The 22,104-nt window shown below is 46.3% G+C and overlaps 1 protein-coding gene across 1 annotated transcript; it reads left to right on the plus strand.

The window, feature by feature from the left end:
- Nucleotides 1–1,563: 1,563 nt before the first annotated feature.
- mlycd (malonyl-CoA decarboxylase) lies at nt 1,564–20,964 on the plus strand. The gene is made up of 5 exons (XM_008436466.3): nt 1,564–2,152; nt 8,853–8,965; nt 9,565–9,721; nt 10,801–10,953; nt 15,059–20,964. The coding sequence occupies exons 1-5, from the start codon at nt 1,607–1,609 to the stop codon at nt 15,596–15,598; spliced, it is 1,509 nt and encodes a 502-aa protein (XP_008434688.2). The 5' UTR covers nt 1,564–1,606; the 3' UTR covers nt 15,599–20,964.
- Nucleotides 20,965–22,104: the final 1,140 nt, after the last annotated feature.

Raw genomic sequence — 22,104 nt, forward strand, 5'->3', positions numbered from 1 at the left:
AAAACAAGATAAAAATAAAAACAAAAAAACAAAAAACATTACATCATTAAAACGTCGAAAAGAAAGAAGAAGAAATTAAAAACATTAAAGACATAAAAACATGGAAGACATCAAAGCCGCACTCTAACCCTAATTTAGCCATAATCAACTCTAACCAGCTGGTTTTAAGTTGAGATTTAAAGGCTCTCAGTGTTTCAGCTGTTTTACAGTTTTCTGGAAGTTTGTTCCAAATCTGTGGTGCATAGAAGCTGAATGCTGCTTCTCCTCGTCTGGTTCTGGTTCTGGATGCAGAGCAGAACCAGAAGATCTGAGGGGTCCAGACGGTTGGTACAGTAATAACAGATCTTTAAGGTATTGTGGTGCTAAACCGTTCAGTGATTTATAAACTAACATCAGTATTTTAAAGTCTATTCTCTGAGCTACAGGGAGCCAGAGGAGGGACTTTAAACCTGGTGTTATGTCTCTATCTTCCTGGTTTTAGTCAGAACAGCAGCAGCAGCAGCTTCTGGATCGGCTGCAGCTGTTTGATTGATTTATTAGTCAGACCTGTGAAGACGCTGTTGCAGGAATCAATGCGGCTAAAGATAAACGCATGGATGAGCTTCTCTAGATCGCGCTGAGACATCAGTCCTCTAACCCTGGAGATGTTCTTCAGGTGATAGAAGGCCGACTTTGTGACTGTCTTAATGTGGCTCTGAAGGTATCACTACTCAGAGGTCATCACTACTCCCAGGTTTCGGGCCTGATCGCTGGCTTTTTCAGCGATCTATTGGCTTCCTCCTCACAAGCCACTTGCTTTAAATTAAATTATTTATTTAACCTGGAAGATGCTCCAAGCCTCTTTATCAAAGGAGACATTTGAAAGTGTTTTTCAGAAGCTTCATCACTTAGTGAAACACTTTACATAGATTATTTACACACAGTTGGATGTTTCAAAGACACTGTTTCTGCTAATTATGATGTTTTTCCACTAACAAAAAGTAAAGGAACAATTCTTATGATTTTTTTTTCTCTCAGACTTTTGATTTTGACCTACAAATAAAATGGGAAAAAAATCTTTTTCACGGTGGAAATATTGGTAACTGATGCCTCACAGCAGGAAGGTCCTGGGTTCAAATCCCAACCTGGGGTTTTTCTGCATGGAGTTTGTGTGTTTTTCCTGTGCAGTGAGGGTTCTCCCTGGTACATGGCTTTCTTTCACAGTCCAAAAACATCAGCGTTAGGTTAAATGGTGCTGTCTTTTAGCAAATCATAGCTTTTCTTCTGGGAATAAAGAAACTGGTTCTTATTTCATTATGAAGACTTTATTTTTTATTAAGAATACTTCTCAAAAATGTGTTAGAAACTGCTAAATTCACTGCGAATAGGATATAATATAAATAGTAACTGACTTACAAAGATGACATTCAGGAGTAACAGCAGCTTCGAGATTATGTTCACATAAAAGTTCCGACAGTGTTGAAATTTTGCTAAGCAAAATAACCAGAGTACAGCTACAGGTTGTCGTCTTGTTGGGATAAAATGAGCGCTGTCTCTTTAAGAGACCCGGAAACAATCCTTCCCAGTGTTTGTTGCTGGGGAGTTGACGGACAGCTGTGCGGGGACGATGATATCTAACCCGCTGACTCGGGCTGTCCTGAGCAGAGTGCGGTTCTGGAGACACCGAGCCGTGTCTAAGGCTCTTCCAGAGGCCTCAGGCGGCGGCAGCCGGCGCTGGTACTCCGCTCCGAGTCGAACCGGGGTCTCGGCTATGGAGGAGATCCTGGCGAGGGTCGTCGCACCTTTACCTTCATATGAAACCAGAGATAAATCTCCACCTCCGCCCGAATCCACCAGCTTGGAGTTCATGAACTACTACAGAGGTCTGGAAAAGGAGGACAAAGTCGATTTTCTGTCCAAGCTGTCCCAGGAGTGCGGAGTGGACCATAAAACGGTGTCGGAGCTCGCTACGAAGCTGCTGGACGCTCAGCGGCGGGACCAGGCGACCATATTGCAGGCGGAGGACAGGCTCCGGTACAGCCTGACGCCGCGCTACAAGCAGCTGTTCAGCCATGTGAGCCGGGTCGAAGGCGGGGTGAAGTTCCTGGTGGACCTCCGAGCGGATCTGCTGGAAATACTCGCGTCCAAAGCAAGCGAAAACCCACACATCAGGGTAGGGTCTTTGTTTACTTTCTGTACGGGTGCCCGGATGGCTCAAACTCCAGCATGCGCGTTTATTCACTTGGCTGTGAAGCAGAAATATGAAATGACTGGAATGGAGTGGCTTGTGTTACCCGTGGTTACATGAGTCACGTGGTTCTCATTTGCCGTGACCTTTGCCCCAGTTGGACTTCTCAGAAACCCTTCACCTCCAGACTTCTCCATGATTCAGTTCAGACACACATTTAGTGTCGGTATTTCTTCAGTTCTTTTTATTTTGGTTTGAAGCGACAGATCATGACAAAATAAAGCAGAATTATGACTTTTTTTTAAACAAATAAGAATCTGAAAAGTGTGGCATGCACATGCCCTCATCCCCTCTAGCATATTACTTTGTAGAACTATGTTATGGTCTATTTGCAAAATAGTTTTTAAATAATTTAAATCTGGACTTTGGCTAGGTCATTCAAACACATGAATCGGCTTTGATCTAAACCATCCCATAATATCTTTGGCTTATATTCACCTTCCTGCTGGAAGGTGAAGCTCCACAACAGTCTCAGGGTTTTTTTCAGTACATAACAGTTTTTCTTTCAGGATTGTCCTGGATGTGCATCCTTCCATCCTCCCATCAACTCTGACCTGCTACCCCACAGCATGATGCCGCCACCACCACCGTGTGTCATTCTGGGGATGAATAGGTGCAGACAGAGGCGGGATTTTGGCTGGAGAGGCCTTCAGACTTTTATCTGATCAAACAGCGGAGAGTGGAACCTTACTTTTTAAACAAAAGAACAAAAAAATCAGTCAACCTCTGATTTTATATATATATATATATATATATATATATATATGGGCTGGGCTAGCTGAACAGATTACATTTGGGTACCAATCAGAGCCTCTTTCCTGTGCTGCAGGAGCCACAAAGGAAAGCGATCCTTTAACAATATTAGATTCAGCACATGAGGAGGCAAGAGCTACTCTGCTGCTTGTACAAATTGAAAGAGCTGAATATAAATCAGGCCTGTAATGAGTATTTTGAATGAACCTTTTGAAGGCAGAGTGGATTCAAAGAAAAGGTATTGAAAGAACAAAAAATACATTTCTGCCGCAGTCGGAGACATGACTCCAGTGGGGTTTCTCTCTTAATTTTCCCTTTTTTGGCAGCTCTCCCTTTTTCCTAGAAAAGCTGCTCTCATATTCTGGATTCTTCAGTTTAATGTAATTACAGTTTTCACTTTGACTCTGCAGAGTAGGCTCGCTGGCATTTACTGAATGCGCTGAGTGACTTAGAAATACAAATAAACTCAGCTGTTAACCCGAAACTACCACTAATATTTCATAGCGTTTATAGAAAAACATTTAAGTTACACTGTCTAAGGTAAAATTATAACTGGAGACATAAAAGTTCATATCTGAACATGTGCAGTGGGGAAAAAAGGTTTTTCCTCCTTTTTTGACATGTTTAAAAGTTTCAGATTATCAAAATCTTTATGTCACACAAAAATAACCCGAGTAAATCCAAAAGGCAGCTGTCAAATAAATATATGAGATGTTTGGAGACGTTTTGTATCTCCCAACAGCAGCACAAGACGGAGAAAAATAAGCCTCCCAAGCTTATTTCCATTGAAATTTAAAAAAGTTAACAGTAGGGCAGAGACTTCCAATTAATTAATTACAAAGATTTCAAAGTGTTAAAAATTTTAACGCAATAATTGTTTTCATTGTTTTCAAAGTTTCTGTCCAGAACCATTATATTTGCTTGTTTCTAGTACACCTTTAAATCTGATACACAAGCAACATATGCTAACATCTGCTAACTGGAAGCTGCTTCAGTCTGCCCACGAGGGGTTAATTTATGTTGTGCTAAATGAGTTAGCCTTTCAGCTAATGCTAAAACAGCATCTCAGTGATAAATGCTGACTGTTCAAGGAGCTCATTGCTGCTGAATACAAACTGACCCAATGTGTAAAAAAGAGTTTCCATGGAAGTTTAGTGAAAAACAAATTTCAATATGACGTAAAATTACCTCACGCTAGAGCAAAACGTTTTTTTCATTAAAAAACATTAGCTTTTTTAAATGGGCATGTTTCCATTATGAACATTTATTTTCATAATTCCAGTTTTGCTATTCTATGGTCAGTGGAAATGTAGCTAGATTTTGTGTCGTTTCCTTCAGTGGTTCTTGGTGCAGCGCCCCCACAGGCCAGGAGGGGAACAGGTAGTTCAGCCTCTGCTCTGGTCTGACTCAGAGCAGAAAGAAAGAACCACAGCAGCTGGAGATGCAGCAGATGTTAAATGTCTTGGTTCCCCAGGCACACAGAGGCTACTGGACTATCAGTTGTGAAAACACTGTTGTTCTGGTACTGCCGCTGACATCCATCTTTTCATCAAAGCTTTTAAGGTGGTGAAACTGAGACTTTGCTGCTTGAACTCTGACTGTAAAACTAAACATCTGTCAGTCCTGACATTTCCTGGTTTTGTGTTTTAATGTATGATGGAGTGAAACATGTTTGTCCTCTTTGTGAATGAAACCATTTTGCTGTGACAAACACCTTGTGAAGGTGTTGACCTCTCATCGATGCGTCATCATCACGCGCTGAGCTTTAGCCAGTCCAGCTCAGTGTTAATGTCTCCCTGCTGTTCAGAAGCATTCAGTCTCTGCAGCCCAGCCACACGGAGAGCTTTACAGCCTTAAAGGTCCCGGCTGCCTGCACTCCGATGCCTCCCGGGTCACGCTGGAGCCGATCAGCCTCTGCTTTCTGCTGCTCCATGATTGATTGAGCTAAAAACGAGGAAAGGTCATTTTTAGATGTGAAGCTTCTGGTACCAGAATGATGATGTGTTTACTGACTGCAGGAAATCAAAGTGTGATGATTGTCACAGTGGAGCTAAAACACCATCAAAGACGGAGGAAGCAAGGCTGGATTATGCAGCTCTGCATCTGCATCAATCTTTGCTTCTTGTAATAAATGTACTTTGGAGTTTTCTGTAGATTAGTCACCTTGATCCAGGGATTTATTCTTGATGATCTATTTCTGACTGCTGACGTTGGGGGGAGACGGCTCCTCAGGGTTACACCGACGGTCTGTGTGGGGCTATTTTCTCCCAGCCCAGCTGACAGGTGGCATGAGGCCCACTGGGGTAAAGGTCTGCTCCCATTCAGGTCTCAGTGAGGTTCTGTTTGGACTGAACAGTCTGTCCAGGAAATCCCACAGCAGTCCCTTACAGGGCTCTGAAAGACCTGCCACACATGACCAGATTTTAATATGAACTCTGACCTTTACAGGGCTGTAAAAAAAAGAAGTATTTCTCTTTTTCTGTCACCTTTTAAATGTTTCAGGTTCTTAGATAAAGCTTGAAATGACTTGAATAAATACAGAAGTCAGTTTTTAAATGATGGTTTCCTTTTATTAAGAGAATAAAAATCTGTCCAAACCAATCTGGACCTGTGTGGAAAAAGTAATCGCCTCCGTCTAGTATGAATTTACCTGAATAACATACATTTGAGTTTCACCGTCACCATGGCGACGGGGGCGCGGTTACCGCAGCTCTGTGTCTCAGCAGCGTCAGACAAATAATTAAAGATTTTATCCAGTTTCATGCAATGTTTTTGTGTCTCTGCTCTGTCTTCTCAAACCTCCAGTCATTTCAGACGGCTTCACAGGGTCCGGTTCTGCTGGACGTTTCTTCCTGTGAACGGAAAGGTTTTTCCTCTCCACTGTCGCTACATGCTTGTCCAAATGTTAATGAATGCAAATGTTAACATTTGCACAAAAACATAAATATAGTGTCATAAATTACCTGTTTAGGCAGTTTATTAGCAGTTTAGTTCCTCTTTAGTATTTGACCCAGAAACCTTTGTTTCCTGTAGTTCTGGATCAGGTTTCCTGCAGCAGAGGTTCTGGTCCATACGGGTCCATACTGATCTTCTGCAGATCTTTCAGGTTCCAGGGAGTTTCAGCTCCCTCCATAGATTTTTTATGTTCGTCTTGAAATGCTTCTGATGGCGTCCCTGCTTGGTGACACCCTGGGTGTTTGGGGTCATCGTCTCGAACCGAACCGTCATACCGTGTTTCTGGTACAGCTGTAAATGTGACGCACGGCGATGGAAGCGGCTTCTCTGGTCCCACTGGGGTTTAATTTCTGCTTCAAACGATCTGGTTGGAAGCTGGAAAAGACTAAAAGGAGTTAGCCTATCAGCGAAGCTATTCAAGGCTAAACTAGCATCTCAATGCTAAACATGTAGCAGCTAATGCTAATGTCAGCGTCCGGATTTCTAGAGAAGCTCCATGGAAACTCTGTAGAGATGAATGTATGGAAAAACACTTTTCTCCAACCTGAAGGTTGAAGATCCTGAACAACAGATTAAAATCTATAAATGTCTTTGTTGTTCAGCTTCTATGACTATTTATTTAACAATTTAGCAACAAAATGGTTTTTGAATTGAAAATGTTGAAGTGCAGGATGTTAATCGATGATGGCGTTGTCTGTTACTACGGTAACCTCCCAGGTAGTTCTGACCCCTGACCTTTCTCATGATCAGTGATGCTCCATCAGGTCGGCTCTTCCATGCCGTCCCGGTTTGAGGGAGACTGACAACCATCTTGAGTTTCTTCCATTTTTTTTAAAATAACTTCAATAGTTAGGCGTACAGTTTTGTCTCTGGTGTCGTTTGGCAGCTCTTTGGTCTTTTCTGATTAAATATTCCCTCATGTTCACGGTCCTGCAGTATCAAGCACTGTTTCATCACACCGGAGCGTATCGGCGGGTCACCACTGTCCAGGTGTTGATACGGTGTGCTTCGTTTTCCCTCCAACAGAACAGAGGATTTCCTTCTTTAGCCCTCTCCTCTGTCAGCCGGTCTCTTTCCAGCCTGAGGCTTTGATCCCTCCATTTCTAAAGACTTCATCTTCTGCAGGGTCAATGAAATACATATCTCAGTTTGACCTCCCTATTGTGTGGTTAAAAGTTTGCTTCCCAAGGCGGCGGCGGCTCTGCTGCTATAGAGCTGCTGCCTTCTCAACAAAAATGGCTCACCCGGATTATCGAGCAAAATGCATTACTTCACCTCAGGCAGCTTTACGAACACACACACACACACACACACACACACACACACACACACACACACACACACACACACACAGGCTGCATCACATAAGCAGGAATGAAAGTTTTGCTCAACTGAAAGTTATTTCCTGAAGCTGTGTGCTGTGGAGCTGAATGATGCACAGCCTGATGCATTTATGCATGTATGTGGAGAGGAATTTCCAATTTGGTCAGGTTTGGATTTGAAGGATGCTCACGGAGCTTTTCTGCCACGGCTGTTGTTTGTTTTGTGTTGGCCGTTGTGATTGACAAGCTGCTATTAAAGGAAGTCCTATGGAACGGTCGGTAGGAGCTGTATGGACGTTCCAGAGCTTGTGTGCTGCATGCTTGTTTGTGTGTTTGAGATTTGCTTTAAATGAAGTCTGACCTTTGCTGGAGGACATGCCTGCTTTGAAATGGCAAGGTGTTTATTGAAGTGGCCCCTTCTACGTCCATTGCAAGCTCCAGCAAATCACTATTCATAATGTGTAAACATTCAAGCGGCGTGCAGACAGCCAGGGGACCGTGCGGCCTGTGGAAGATAAGAGTGTGAAATACTTCATTTCCTACTGGAAGCTTTGAGCCAATCTGTGCCATAAAACGGTAGTTTTAAGTTTGAGCTCCTTCAATTAAAAACCTGGAGCTGAAAGGGTGAATTCACACCGACTCTGCTCACTCCACTTTGGATGTTTTCCCACTGATCGTTTGGCAGACTTGGTTATAACTGCTGTGGTTCTCTCTCTCTCTCCTCTGAGTCAAACCAGCCTGTTCCCCTCCTGGCCTGTGGGGGCGCTGCACCAAGAACCACTGAAGGAAACGACACCAAAACCTCTGAAGACGCTGAGAGCAACTTCCTTCTTCACCAGATGGAAACAAGATGGAGGATTTTAGCAGTTGGAGGATTTCTCTTTAGGCTAAAGAACAGGAGCCATTTCTGCTGCTAGCGCTAGCATGTTTGATTTGGTTGTATTTACCCAGAATGCCCTGCGCTGTAGTCCACTTCCTGCTTTTGGAGCGGTTTCCAGGCACACATGCATTCAAACCGAACCAGAGTTTGATTCCACCAAACCCAGACTGAGGTTTGGAGGACCAGAGTTTGCTTGTTTTTGGTTTGATGATACAGTCACACCTCCTCAAATGAACCGGACTTCCTACGCAGACAGACTGGAGTTGGGTTAAAGTGGACCGGACAGGACTGGTCCTTAGCCCGCTTTTATCCAACTCTACTCCATCTGCCTTGAAAGTTCGGCTCAAAAAGCGAACTCTGGTCCGCCTCAGTCTGGGTTTAGACTTTAGCGAAAGACACCTCCATCTTGTTTCCATCTGGTGAAACAGGAAGTTGCTCTCAGCGTCTTCAGAGGTTTCTGTGTCGTTTCCTTCAGTGGTTCTTGGTGCAGCGCCCCCACAGGCCAGGAGGGGAACAGGTTGGTTTGACTCAGAGAACCACAGCAGCTGGAGGTGGAGCAGATGTTCTGGTTCCAGTAGAACCGGGTCGACCGGACCACCAGGAAGAAAATAGCCTAAGAATAGTGTCAGGCTCATTGAAGCAATAAAACAAACGTTGAATCGCTTCATTCGCCATGATCTGAGTTTTAGTTGGAAGCTGTTTTCTGTCCTTGCAGGACCTGAACGGTACTCTGAAGAGCCTGCTGTCCAAGTGGTTTGCTGTTGGTCTGCTCCGGCTGGAGAGAATCACCTGGCAGTCGCCCTGTGAGATCCTGCAGAAGATCAGCCAGTAAGACCCTTCGTCCTCACTGCTCCTCCTGCTTAGGTAAAGATTTGTAAAAATAGGAAAATGTTTTGCCCCGCTGCCCACCTGCACCAGGATGTCCAATCATTCTGACCAGTAATCCTCTGGACGCTGGAAAATTTCTCTCGCTCCTAATTTAGATGAGAACGTGGTGAATTTGATCGACCAAAGCGCCGCGTCGGTGAGTGAATCCCACTGAAACACAACCTGCCCCAGTTGGGAGCAGCTACAGACGGTTCCTTACTAATTGAGGAAATAATGAAAGCCTTCGCTGCACCTGAACACGGGACAGATTTGGAGTTCCTGCTCCAAGAAAACTGTTAAATGGCTGAATTTTTCTAAACTCTTCCTGCATTTTCATCTCTGCAATTAGCAGATTAGCAGCTCTACCAGCTGAGCCGCGGCACCGAGGGGAGGAAACGCCCGGACTCTGAGGCAAAGCCGGGTTTTAAACTAAATGACTTCAGATGTTGGCAGTAGAGAGGACTGACGTCAGCCGAGTGTTTCCCTCTGAAGTTAAAGGAGTTTTAGTTTATAGTCAGGCAGGAGTTTGCTGCCTAAACCTGACTGGGTTTCTCTGCCAGGTACGAAGCGGTTCACCCAGTCAGGAACTGGACCGACCTGAAGCGCAGAGTGGGTCCGAACCGGCGCTGCTACGCCTTCACACACGCCGCCATGCCGGGGGAACCGCTGGTGGTGCTGCACGTGGCGCTGACCGAGGACATTTCAGACAACATCCAGGTCAGAACCGGAACCAGAACAAAACCAGAACCAGAACAGACAACATCCAGGTTAGAACCAGAACAGACAACATCCAGACAACATCCAGGTCAGAACATGAACCAGAACAGAACCAGAACAGACAACATCCAGGTCAGAACCGGAACCAGAACAGAACCAGACAACATCCAGGTCAGAACCAGAGCCAGAACAGAACCAGACAACATCCAGGTCAGAACCAGAACAGACAACATCCAGGTCAGAACCGGAACCAGAACAAAACCAGAACCAGAACAGACAACATCCAGGTTAGAACCAGAACAGACAACATCCAGGTCAGAACATGAACCAGAACAAAACCAGAACCAGAACCAGACAACATCCAGGTCAGAACCAGAACAGACAACATCCAGGTCAGAACCGGAACCAGAACAAAACCAGAACCAGAACAGACAACATCCAGGTCAGAACCAGAACAGACAACATCCAGACAACATCCAGGTCAGAACATGAACCAGAACAGAACCAGAACAGACAACATCCAGGTCAGAACCGGAACCAGAACAGAACCAGACAACATCCAGGTCAGAACCAGAACCAGAACAGAACCAGACAACATCCAGGTCAGAACCAGAACCAGAACAGACAACATCCAGGTCAGAACCAGAACAGACAACATCCATGTCAGAACCAGAAGCACACACGCAGCAGTTGTCCTCCTGACCACTAGGGGGAGTCTGAAGCAGGTGACATCATCACCTGCATAAATCTGCTGCTGTTCTATCTAACCAGAACCAGAACAGAACCAGAACCAGCACAGACAACATCCAGGTCAGAACCAGAACCGTGTAACTCACATTTCTTCTGGACGTCCAGTTAAATCTGAAGACCCAAATACAGTTGGTTTGTCTCCCCCTAGTGGTTCGGAGGACTTTGTGTTGTGGAGCGAGTTTGTAGCTTTTCATACTTGCTGCTGTTTTTGCTGTGATTTTCTGTTACATTTGGGTTTTTTTGTGTTTGTTTGTGTGAGCAGCTCGTTCCTCCGCGTCGCTGACCACCGTAAGTAAAGATGCAGCGGCGTGTGCTTTTTCTTCCCTCAGAGTATTGTTCGGGAATTTGCGACTCTTGATGCAGAGGAGGACATAAACAAGATCACTTCAGCCATTTTCTACTCCATCTCCTCCACCCAGGCCGGCCTGCAGGGCGTGGAGCTGGGCAACTATCTCATCAAGCGCGTGGTCCGGGAGCTGCAGGTGGGTCAAGGTGCTGCTGGGCTGAGCCAACATGCTGGTCTGACCCAGTTTCAGGGGTATGAATACTTCTGCATCGTGTCAGGGCTGTAAAGGTTTCTGGGTGTAAAAACGTACATATTCCACATACAGGCTGTTTCTTTGGTGAAATCTAATCCATTCATCTCAATAAGCAGACAAGAGCCCTCCATGTTGGGCCGCCGCAGCTCGTTGTGTCATGATTGAAAATCCTAAACGCAACATCAGGAGCCACTCAACCCAGCAGATGGGGGAAGCACTTTGCAGCACAGCCTCATCAAAACCTGGTTTAAGCTGCTTCAAGTCCATTTATTCATGTGAGAAGACTGCTGCCAGCGGTTTACCTCCAGGCTGCGTTCGTAATGGAAGTATGACAGAGCAGACGGAGAGCCGCTTCCTGCTCAGAAACCAGACGCCTCAGTTCAGGCTGTTGGTGGCATCAAATCTGCTTTTCAGCTCCTCTCTCCTTTCAGCCTCTGTCTCGGAAAATGCTCAGAGAATCACCTGCTTTCAGTTTAAAGATTTGTTGAAAGTATTGGTCCATTAAACTCCGAGTTATTTTCCTGTTTTGAAGGCGGCCGGTAGCGGCTGCAGAGGTCGCTGACCTTTCTGACGGCACAGACAGCTGTCATTACGGGAGCGGAGACCTCCTGCTGTTCCGTCGGGCAGATTAATCACTCTGACGCTACAGAAGCTAATCTGAAGGAAGACAGAAGCCGCTTATCAGCATCTTTTGATGCCCGCACAAGGAAATCTACAAGGCAGAACATTTTGTTTACTTTTTATTATAACTAGCCTGCAGACGGGGACCTCAGAGACATGGCAGGCTGTCTCCAGGTTCCTTCTCATCAGCCATTTTATCTGAAGTCTGCTGAACTGAAAGCTTCACAAACTGAACATGACAGTAATGTTGTGTTTATTCACCTAATCTAACATCTAGAACAGAAATAATGTATTATTTTCTCAGTCTGGACTCAGATCCCACGTGTCGGTCATTGTTGAGGCGTCGTCTTTAACACGTCACCATTAATGAGTCATCGTTAACGCGTCGTCATTAGCGCGTTGTCGTTAACGCGTCATCGTTAATGCGTCGTCGTTAACGCGTCATCGTTAATGCGTCGTCGTTAACGTGTCATCGTTAGCGCGTCGTCGTTAGCGCGTCGTCGTTAACGCGTCGTCTTTAACGCGTCGTCTTTAACGCGTCGTCTTTAACGCGTCGTCATTAGCGCGTTGTCGTTAACGCGTCATCGTTAATGCGTCATCGTTAATGCGTCATCGTTAACGCGTCGTTGTTAATGCGTCATCGTTAACGCGTCATCGTTAACGCGTCGTTGTTAATGCGTCGTCGTTAACGCGTCATCGTTAATGCGTCGTCGTTAACGCGTCATCGTTAATGCGTCGTCGTTAACGTGTCATCGTTAGCGCGTCGTCGTTAACGCGTCGTCGTTAACGCGTCATCGTTAACGTGTCATCGTTAGCGCGTCATCGTTAACGTGTCATCGTTAACGTGTCATCGTTAACGCGTCGTCGTTGGCGCGTCGTCGTTAGCGCGTCGTCGTTAACGCGTCGTCGTTAACGCGTCATCGTTAACGTGTCATCATTAGCGCGTCATCGTTAATGCGTCGTCGTTAACGTGTCATCGTTAACGTGTCGTCGTTAATGCGTCGTCGTTAATGCGTCATCGTTAGCGCGTCGTCGTTAGCGCGTCGTCGTTAGCGCGTCGTCGTTAGCGCGTCGTCGTTAACGCGTCGTCTTTAACGCGTCGTCGTTGGCGCGTCATCTTTAACGCGTCGTCATTAACGCGTCGTCGTTGGCGCGTCGTTGTTAGCGTGTCGTCGTTAGCGCGTCATCGTTTCATCAGCAGATATGCCAACATGTCATTCTCTGTGGACCCCAAAGTTTCTCAATGTGGCATTTGCAGATTTTTTTTGCCGTTCACATTCAAACCAAACCAGATTCACTTTAACTGAACCAGACCAAAGTCCGGAGCACCAGAGGTCAGAGGTCGACTAGCATTCACACCTCACCAGCCGAGCCGGATTTCCAGGCAGACTGACCGGATTAAAGCGGACGGAACAGGCCTGGGATATGCTGACACAGTTTTCTCCACTCCATCCTTATTTTATGGGTCGTTAGTTGGTGGAATCTGTTGTTTGGTATGAAATGGCAGCAGATCTTGCATTTAACTGTGGAAATGTAATCAAAGTTAAATCCCTTTCCCCCCATTGTGATTCTTGCTTTGAACTTCATCAAATCACCACGTCTGAAAGCTAATTGCACCGAGTTTCATCATCTGATTGGTTGATTTGCTTGTCGGCTATCGAAGTAGCTGACTTCCTGAAGCTAACGCTAACCATGATGTGCAGAGATCCAGGCTGTCCGACAGGGACAGCATTGCCTGTAATGATGGAGAGATGATGGAGTGGGATAGAAAAGGTCACAGTTGCAATTTCAGGTGCAGGAAAAATATCTTGTTTGTCTTTGTAGATTGGACCCCCAAGCAGAACTCGCTCTGTCATCCGTTCCCTTTTTCGCCTTTCCCGCTGCTTTCTTACTCATACCATCGCTCTCTTTTCCACTACCTTTTGCTCAGTGTGAGGAAGGCAGAGCTACAGCATAGTCAGGTGTGAAGAAACATAAAGGGGAGAACAGCAAGGAGCCTTGATTTTTAAATTGAAAGGTGGGTGAAATAAGGTAGAGTAGAAGAAAAATAAAGTGTCCCACCAGGCGGTGTCTCACACTTCCACTTTCATAGACAGCGATTGCCTTTCTGCCTGACATATTGTTCTCTCACTTATTAACGCAGACGCCCAAGCACAGAAATGTGTCTGAAGAGAAGAGAGGCTTTCTTTCTGCTAAATGAAAGGGTGTTGAGACGGCAGGGAGCTCAGAGCGGTGGGTGACCGCCGCCGATGAGACGACACACAGGAGGGGAGGCAGTTTAGAGACGGGGACAGGTGACAGGTGGGACAGCCGAGGGATGGAAGAGGAAGGAGAGCCATCAGCATCAGCAGGCCGCCTCATGAAGCAGCTCAGATGATTCCTAATGAAGTCCCAGACGGAGGAACCGACGGGGTCGAGCCGCCAGAGCAACAAGGTTCTGCTTTCACACCGAGCCTGAACCTCCGTCTCGTCTCTGAAAACCGGTGAAGGCTGAAGGTCTCTGCAGACTTCCTCCCTGTTGTCTCTGCTGCTTCCTGTCTGAGTGGATCTGTGACAGGATGGAGACACAGATCCACTCAGACAGCTGCTTCACGAAACTCTGCAGCCGTTTCCACGAGAGCAAAGACCGAAGGAAACCTTTAGGTTTTATTCTCATTCTGGAGTCAAATATATTTCTGTTATCCACCAGAAGGGCTGATTATGATTCATTTGGGGTTCATCAGTGGCTGACGCCACTAGCTAAAAGGTTAGCTGCGCTAACCCCAAAGCACTTATCATAAACATTATTTCTGCTAATGCTAGCTGCTATGCCAGCATAGTAACCAGTGGAAGCTAATGCTAAAATGCTAATTTCAACCATGACAGGACCAAACTTGTTAGTAGACACCTAACTGTACGGTTTGCACTTCAGGAAGTGACTTGTTTTTTTTCACTCATGTTTCAGTTTCATAGTTCCTGATTTCACCTAAGTGGCTATGACACCACAGGTGGTTCTACAGTGGTGCATTCTGGGTACTGAATAAACATTTGCTGCATCGCATCACAGGTGGAGAAACTGAGATTCGGATGTGAATTTTTGAGTTTGTTTAATTTGCTTCCCCGGTTGTTTGTCTGTTGGTGTTTTATTCGTTTGTTTGTTGTGTATTTGCCAAAAAAAGGGAAACATGAGAAGAGGAAGCGGAACTGCTGCGTAATCAATCTTCAAAATAAGAGCATGGTTTTACTTCAGTCGGTTACCAAAACGTCAACACGGGTGTCGAACTTTAACTGAAAGTTTACAGAACAGCCAAATAAATCAGCACTTTAGAAATTATCTGAAAAAATGAAGCTAGTGCGCTAGTGGACATTAGCGGGTTATGGGAAGTGGGTTTCATGCTTTTAATCTCAAAAGGTTTTACAAAGTAAGATGAATTTCTTCTTGTTTCAGAGCGAGTTCCCCCACATGGCCCAGTTCTCCAGCCTGTCGCCCATCCCGGGGTTCTGCTCCTGGCTTCAAGGCCTGCTGAGCCAGTGCAGGAAGGAGGGCCGGGGGGCCGACCTCTTATCGGAGCAGGAGTGGCGTGAGGTGGAGCAGGCCCTGGACGCGGGAACCCCGCCCGTCGACTCTCTGCGGAAGCTCATCGCCACCGGGGAGTGGACGCGCTCCGAGAAGCTGTGCCTCGCCCTGGAGCCCGTCCTGATGCGCCTCTGCGCCTGGTACCTCTACGGAGAGAAGCGCCGAGGCTTCGCCCTCAACCCAGTGGCCAACTTCCATCTGCAGAACGGCGCCACCATGTGGCGGATCAACTGGCGCGCCGACACAAGCCCCAGGGGCGTGGCGAACTCCTGCGGCATCATGGTGAACTACCGCTACTTCCTGAACGAGACGAGCAACAACAGCGTCCTGTACCTTCAGAATAAGGCGGTGGCGGCTTCGCAGCAGGTTCTGGGCCTCGTGTCGCAGTTTCTGAAGAACAGCAAGCTGTGACTGCGTCGCATTCAGCAGAGTATCATCATCGCACTGCAGACGGAGAAGAAAGAGGAGCAAGCTTCCACCAAAAACTGAGCTCAAACATTTCTATTAAAAAAATCTGACATTTTCAAACTAATCTTGGAAATTTCAGAGAAAAAGACATAGAAATTTATTAGTTACAAAGGTTTAAAAATATAAACTTTTGAAACTCAAATTTTTAACTTTTTCTCTAGAAAATTTCAGAGTTTTTCCAATTTAAATTTTTTCAAACTCAAGATTCTTTGGCAGAAACAAGCTGCTCTTTTTTCCTGTGTACAGTGGTAGTTAAACGTTAACAGTTTAGTTTTCATTTGAAACCCACTGATGTGTTGTTCTGTCAGTGTTTGATGGGCCCTGGGCCCCCCTGGGCCCCCCGGCGATGGACTCCTGACGTCAGGAACAGAAAGTGGGCCGTTTCCTCCATGATGTAACTGGGCCCATCTGCTGCGCGCCTCATTAGATTCTAGCCAAAGCTGTTTGATATTGTGTAAGTGATTCCCAGAGCAGACTGCAGCTAATGAAGCAGAAGGCATCCATCAATGCCAGAGCATGTTGGTAGGTAATGGCATGTAATGGGGGGTTCTGGAATAAATGCTGTTTATTCTTTCATCAGGATGAGCTGCTGCACCGTAAACAGACAAAACAAAGATAAATGGATCTTTTTCTTTCTTCAGCTTCACCTGCAGCTGCTCTTCTTCTTCTTCTTGCCTTTAAAGCTCATTAAAGAAGCATGAAGTCGCCCACTGGAAATATTTTCATAAACTAAAAAACATATTTTTCTGTTTGTTAAACTGTCGCGCTGACCTAATGTGTTGCATTTTTTCTCCAGTAATGATTTTTCCCTCCACACTCGGAGTGGTGATCATTCTCCAGAGATCACTGATGTCCTGAGGACTCGGTGCCGAGCAGGTCTCCGTTCAGCCGCCGCCCCGTTGTTGTGGAATAATACATCACAGCAAGTTGACTGTGAAATTACATTTTATCTCAGAGGAGTCAAACTTCCTTTCTGTTTTTTCAAACACATCTCCTTTCTTAGCTCTGCGCTGCTCCGCGTCCCAGAAACTAATGGAGTGAGAAATACAGTTAAACTAAATGGTCAGATTGATGGAGAGGGTGTGTGTGTGTGTGTGTGTGTGTGTGTGTGTGTGTGTGTGTGTGTGTGTGTGTGTGTGTGTGTGTGTGTGTGTGTGTGTGTGTGTGTGTGTGTGTGTGTGTGTGTGTGTGTGTGTGGATAACGAGGCATGAAGAGGACAGTTGTTTAACGTTTGCCCTTCTGAGGCGGCTGCAGCGTCTCTGGAGACGTGGGACAGGAAGGAAACGGGTTTCTGTGGAGACGGAGGAACGTCCAGCACCGGCTGGAGCTGGACGGACGCCGCCACGGGTTGCCATGGAAACAACTCCAATGTCACCCGAGTGCTGCTCGGTTAGACTCGCTCTGGCCAAAATAAAACATAACGGAGAGCTGATAATAGTTATGTTCATGAAACCGTAGCTTCATAATTCAACAGTTTTAGGATTTAGTTATTGATTGGAAATATTAAGCAGAGTTAAAATCACATCAGTGAGCCTTTGGACTGGAGGACCAGCTCAGACGTTTTCATACACATCCCTTCCTTTGGAGGCAGCAGCATCAGACCAGAGCCGGAGCTCTCATGTGAACTCTGTGTCTGTCATATTTCACATGTTCATAACCTGGATAATTCATGGAGATTTTAGAGATTTTAATTTAAACGTGACGTCATTAAATATTCATTACCAAACATCAGGCTAATTCAGACGATATATTCAAACCATTATTGTTTTTCTCTTTGTGTTCAGTCTTGATTTTTAACTGACTAATTTCCACGTTTGTCAGGTTTTCCGTCCTGCTGATCAGTTTATCTGACGGAAATGTTTCCATCTGAACTCCGGCTGATCCCAGAACCTCGTTACAATCGACTGGATCTTCTCTCTTTTGAGGAAATTTGCGCCTCAGCTAAAATAATCCGGTAGCGCTGACGGTCCTTGTAATTTGCGGCGACGCTGCCTGCGCGTGTGCATGCTGATGGCGCATTTCATCGTGAGGAAATCGCCTTAGGAATGAAGCTAATCCATTCTTTCCAGATCAAAAGTGACCAGAACAGCAGAGAGGAGGCTGCGGCTAATTCTGATTAGCTGCAGATTTCAGCTGCACGTCTCCATCTGCAGACACACAAAATGAGGATATTTGCAAGAAAGAACTGGTTCAGAAGGCGCAACCAAACAAACATGGCTGCTTGTAAACCATGGGAATAAAGTGACTTATGTTACATGAGCGCCGTCACCTCAGTGCAGCGCTGCTGATGTTTATAAAGATTCTGGAACCAAATGAGGTCCGATAGTTTCCAAAGCGTCTGAATGTTAAAACCCAGCAGCAAATCTGAACTATGGCTGAAAATAATAATGAAGTGATGAAAGCGGTTTGAGTCAGTGAACGCATCACATCCCAACCGACCGCTCCTGGTCCGACTCCAGAACCGGGTCAGAACCGGGTCAGAGGCTGCAGCTCCACTAAAGGCTGCTGCTATTAGCTGTTAGCTGTTAGCTTCATCAGCTTCCTGCTGACCGTCTGCTGACCATGCCGTCGCTCTCAGCAACTTTACAATCCACCCAGACGGCGGCCATCTTTACTGCGGCGGCCATCTTTACTGCCGTAAACACGGCGCTGCTGGTGGACGGCTATCTTGGCTTTGGGGTCGGAACCCGTTCATACAGGATTCTGACTCCGATCGCTTTTAATTAGTGCCGTGAACAAACATGCAGACAAACAGTCGGGTTTCAGAGAGCAACTGGAATAGCCGAGCTTTAGCCAGAACGTGGCCCATGTTGAATAAATCGCAGCACGACGGGTCGGCTGCAGGCTTTCAAAGAACTCAGATCCATTTTAGTTCCACAGATCAGATTTTTTTCGGGTCAAAAGGTCAGAATTGGGCCGATCAGCCATGAAATGAATTGGATGGGAGTTGCATTTTGTTGCTGTGTGAATGTAGTGTCAGTGTGATGAAGACGATGCTCAGGGTTCGTCATCTCTTCATCAGCTTGCTGAGTTTCTCTGGTTCTGGAGCTGCTGGCCCAGCAGATGACAGGGGAACAGGTCGCTGACCTTTCACCTCTCAGAAGTTGGTGAATTTTCTCTTTGTGGACCATCCAGTCTGTTAGTGCGGTGTGGAAACGTTCAGCTGCCTTATTGCTGCTCACATTCCTGACATTTGAAGGAAATCGATGCCTGCTGCATGCAGAGGCTCCGGCTGCTGCAGCGCATGTTCCAAATGTCACTGTGGTCCGTTCGCCGCCGCAGCGCAGCCAGGGAAGAGGGTTCAGCCGATACGGGCTCCTCCTGCAGGCTGCTGACGTGTGTGTGTGTGTGTGTGTGTGTGTGTGTGTGTGTGGGATTCATTCAGGTGCGTTAATCCATTCATCCCGCTCGCCGTCCCCAGCCTCCTTCATGCTTCTCATCTCCATTCTCCTCCTCCAACTTCTGGCAGTCCAACCAATCCTCTGGACCGTCTTCAAAGGGCTTCATGCTTCTGTGAGCAATCAGGACACACACACACACACACACACACACACACACACACACACACACACACACACACACACACACACACACACACACACACACACACACACACCTGCAGCTCGTTCCACTTTGCATCATGCAGCCTTTGGAGGGCAGCAGAGTTTCATTCAGACTCTCTCCTTGTTCAGTGAAGCAAACATTTCCATTCTCCTGTTTTCCATGAACTCCAACCTGTTCCCCCAGTGCCCCTCCGTTCCCCCCGTGCCCCTCCGTACCCCCGTTGCCCCTCCGTTCCCCTGGTGCCCCCCCCGTGCCCCACCGTTCCCCCAGTGCCCCTCCGTTCTCCCGGTGCCCCCCATACCCCTCCGTTCCCCCGTTGCCCCTCCGTTCCCCCGGTGCCCCCCCCCCCCCCCCGTGCCCCACCGTTCCCCCAGTGCCCCTCCGTTCTCCCGGTGCCCCTCCGTTCCCCCCTGTGCCCCACCGTTCCCCCGGTGCCCCTCCGTTCTCCCGGTGTCCCCCATACCCCTCCGTTCTCCCGGTGCCCCCCCATTCCCCTCCGTTCCCCTGTTGCCCCTCCGTTCTCCCGGTGTCCCCCATACCCCTCCGTTCCCCCGGTGCCCCTCCGTTCTCCCGGTGTCCCCCATACCCCTCCGTTCCCCCCGTGCCCCTCCGTTCCCCCCATACCCCTCCGTTCTCCCGGTGCCCCTCCATTCCCCTCCGTTCCCCTGTTGCCCCTCCGTTCCCCCAATGCCCCTTCGTTCTCCCGGTGCCCCTCCGTTCCCCCTCCATCTCCCCTGAACCCCTTCGCCCCGCTCCCTCTGGCCCAGTTAGCCTGAGATTGACAGATCTGCTCTGTCTGGTTATGAGACGTAATTAAAACTCATTTGGCTTCTTAATGGCATTTTCTGCCCTGATTTGTCGGCATTACTGGACCCGACGTCTTGTATCAGATTAGGTTATTCACTAAATGTAAATATAGCTTAACGTTGTTACCAGACACATAGCTGGGACTTTATCACCAATAATGTAAATATATAGCCAGACCTTTAACTACAGGGACGCAGCAGAAGTTGCAGCTTCATGGATGAGTTGAGCCGCCGTCGGCCCAGCGGGCCTGAAGCAGAACCCACCGAGTCGGTCGCTCGTTGCCCGTCTGTTTCTTCCTTTCAGGTCAGAACAGCTGCAGAGTTGACAGATAAAACAGAGAATGTTTTATTTGTTCTTATTCTGTTGTTTCAACCTGCCAGGCCTCTCAGGTTTTATGGTCATCAGGTTTCTGCTCAGACAGCCTGTAGCTCTGGTTCTGGTTCTGGTTCTGGACAGGCAGGCAGCCAGGAGATCAGCCTGCAGGAGGCGATGAGCGAGGCAGGAGCTTTCAGAAAAGAGTTCATGGTTTTTAACAGTTTTTTCAAATAATCTGAAAAGTGTGGCGTGCCTTTTTTTGATACAGCCAAAAAACATTTTATCAAAGTGTCTTTTGATAAACTCTTCTGGACTTCTGGATCAGTTCAGGTCCAGAAGTCGGTCCAAACTTTATCAACATAGTTTTTTTAATTCCTCTGCCTCCATTTAACTAATTTATTTCATGGTCAGCTGGTCAAACGTCTGATTTCCTGTCTAAATGTTCTATGGATATTGATCCATATAATGATATTGATCAGGTCTTAGTTTCCAGAATAATTTTGATTTTGCTCTTCCTTGTTTTTCTGTCCATTTCTTTTAGTTTGACATTTCTGTATTTTTCCTTCTCATTTTTGTCTTAATAATTTTCTCATTTGGTTGAATAAAATCTCTTCCTGCTTTATTCTTTCCTTTGAAGTTTTAATTTAATCTGCGTCTTTCACTGCCTGTTCTTATTTTGAATAAAAGCTAAAACACTACATATCTACAAAGTGTAATCTTTATTGTGTCATAATATTCAGTCATTTTGTGTTTTTATGCAGAATATGATTTCTGATATTAGATGGACCGTGCTAACAGGATCTGTCAGTCATTATATTAACATTATTCAAACCGTTTTAAATGGCGGCCATTTTGATATATGATTAATGAACCATGGCTTTAAAAATTAGAATATTACATCAGACCAAAGAAAAACATTTGAAAAAGAGAAATGCTAAAATGTTATTTTCAAAACGTTTTTTTAATCGGAGATTCTTCAGGACGTGTTTTTGTATAAAAGGTTCTCAGCCCAGATTTCTTCAGTTTCATGTTTTAGAAACGAGAATGAGACTCAAAAGTTAAAACTTTTCACTCATTACAACATCAACACAGACGCTGCTGTTCACTGCATGTAACACACTTTCTGCTTCAAACTCTCCACATAACCCCGCCTCATAGATCCTCCTCCATGTCTCCCATTAACTCCTCCTGACAGGTTATAACCATTTAAATGCTAACCAATTAAAAAGTGTCACCTGATCGTGGCTGATTGAACCAGACGCCTCATCAGACAGAGGCCGACTTTGTGAGCGACGTCGCATTTATCCAAGGTGGTAATCCCTAAATCCTGTTTTTACCCGCAGCTATTCGCTTTGAAAGGTGCAAACCAACCAACCAACCAGCCAGCAGGAGTTTGCTGTGATTTGTCGCAGCGTTGCTGCTGATGAGTTTCACACTCAGTCCTCTGGCTACTAAAACAAACATGATGGACAGTAAATGGTCCATGCTGTCCGGCCACCGGCATCGTTTCCCACCAGTTAAAATCCCAGTTCAGGGAGACGGACTTTAACGCTTCACTTCCTGTATTTATCAAACCGGGACCATGTGCAGCTTCAAAGCAGTTTCCATGTTTGTAATAGAAACACATATTTAAGAAAGTTATGCGATTTGTTGATGTTTCCGTTCTGCTGACTGCGTGGCGGTAAAGTTTCATAATCACAAAGGAAGTGATGTCAGCTGAAGCTGCGGCGTCCTTCCATCAGTTTTCACCAAAACGAAGATG

Source organism: Poecilia reticulata, chromosome 6 (genome assembly GCF_904066995.2).
Source record: "Poecilia reticulata chromosome 6, P_reticulata-male-v2, whole genome shotgun sequence".
NCBI classification, from domain to species: domain Eukaryota; kingdom Metazoa; phylum Chordata; class Actinopteri; order Cyprinodontiformes; family Poeciliidae; genus Poecilia; species Poecilia reticulata.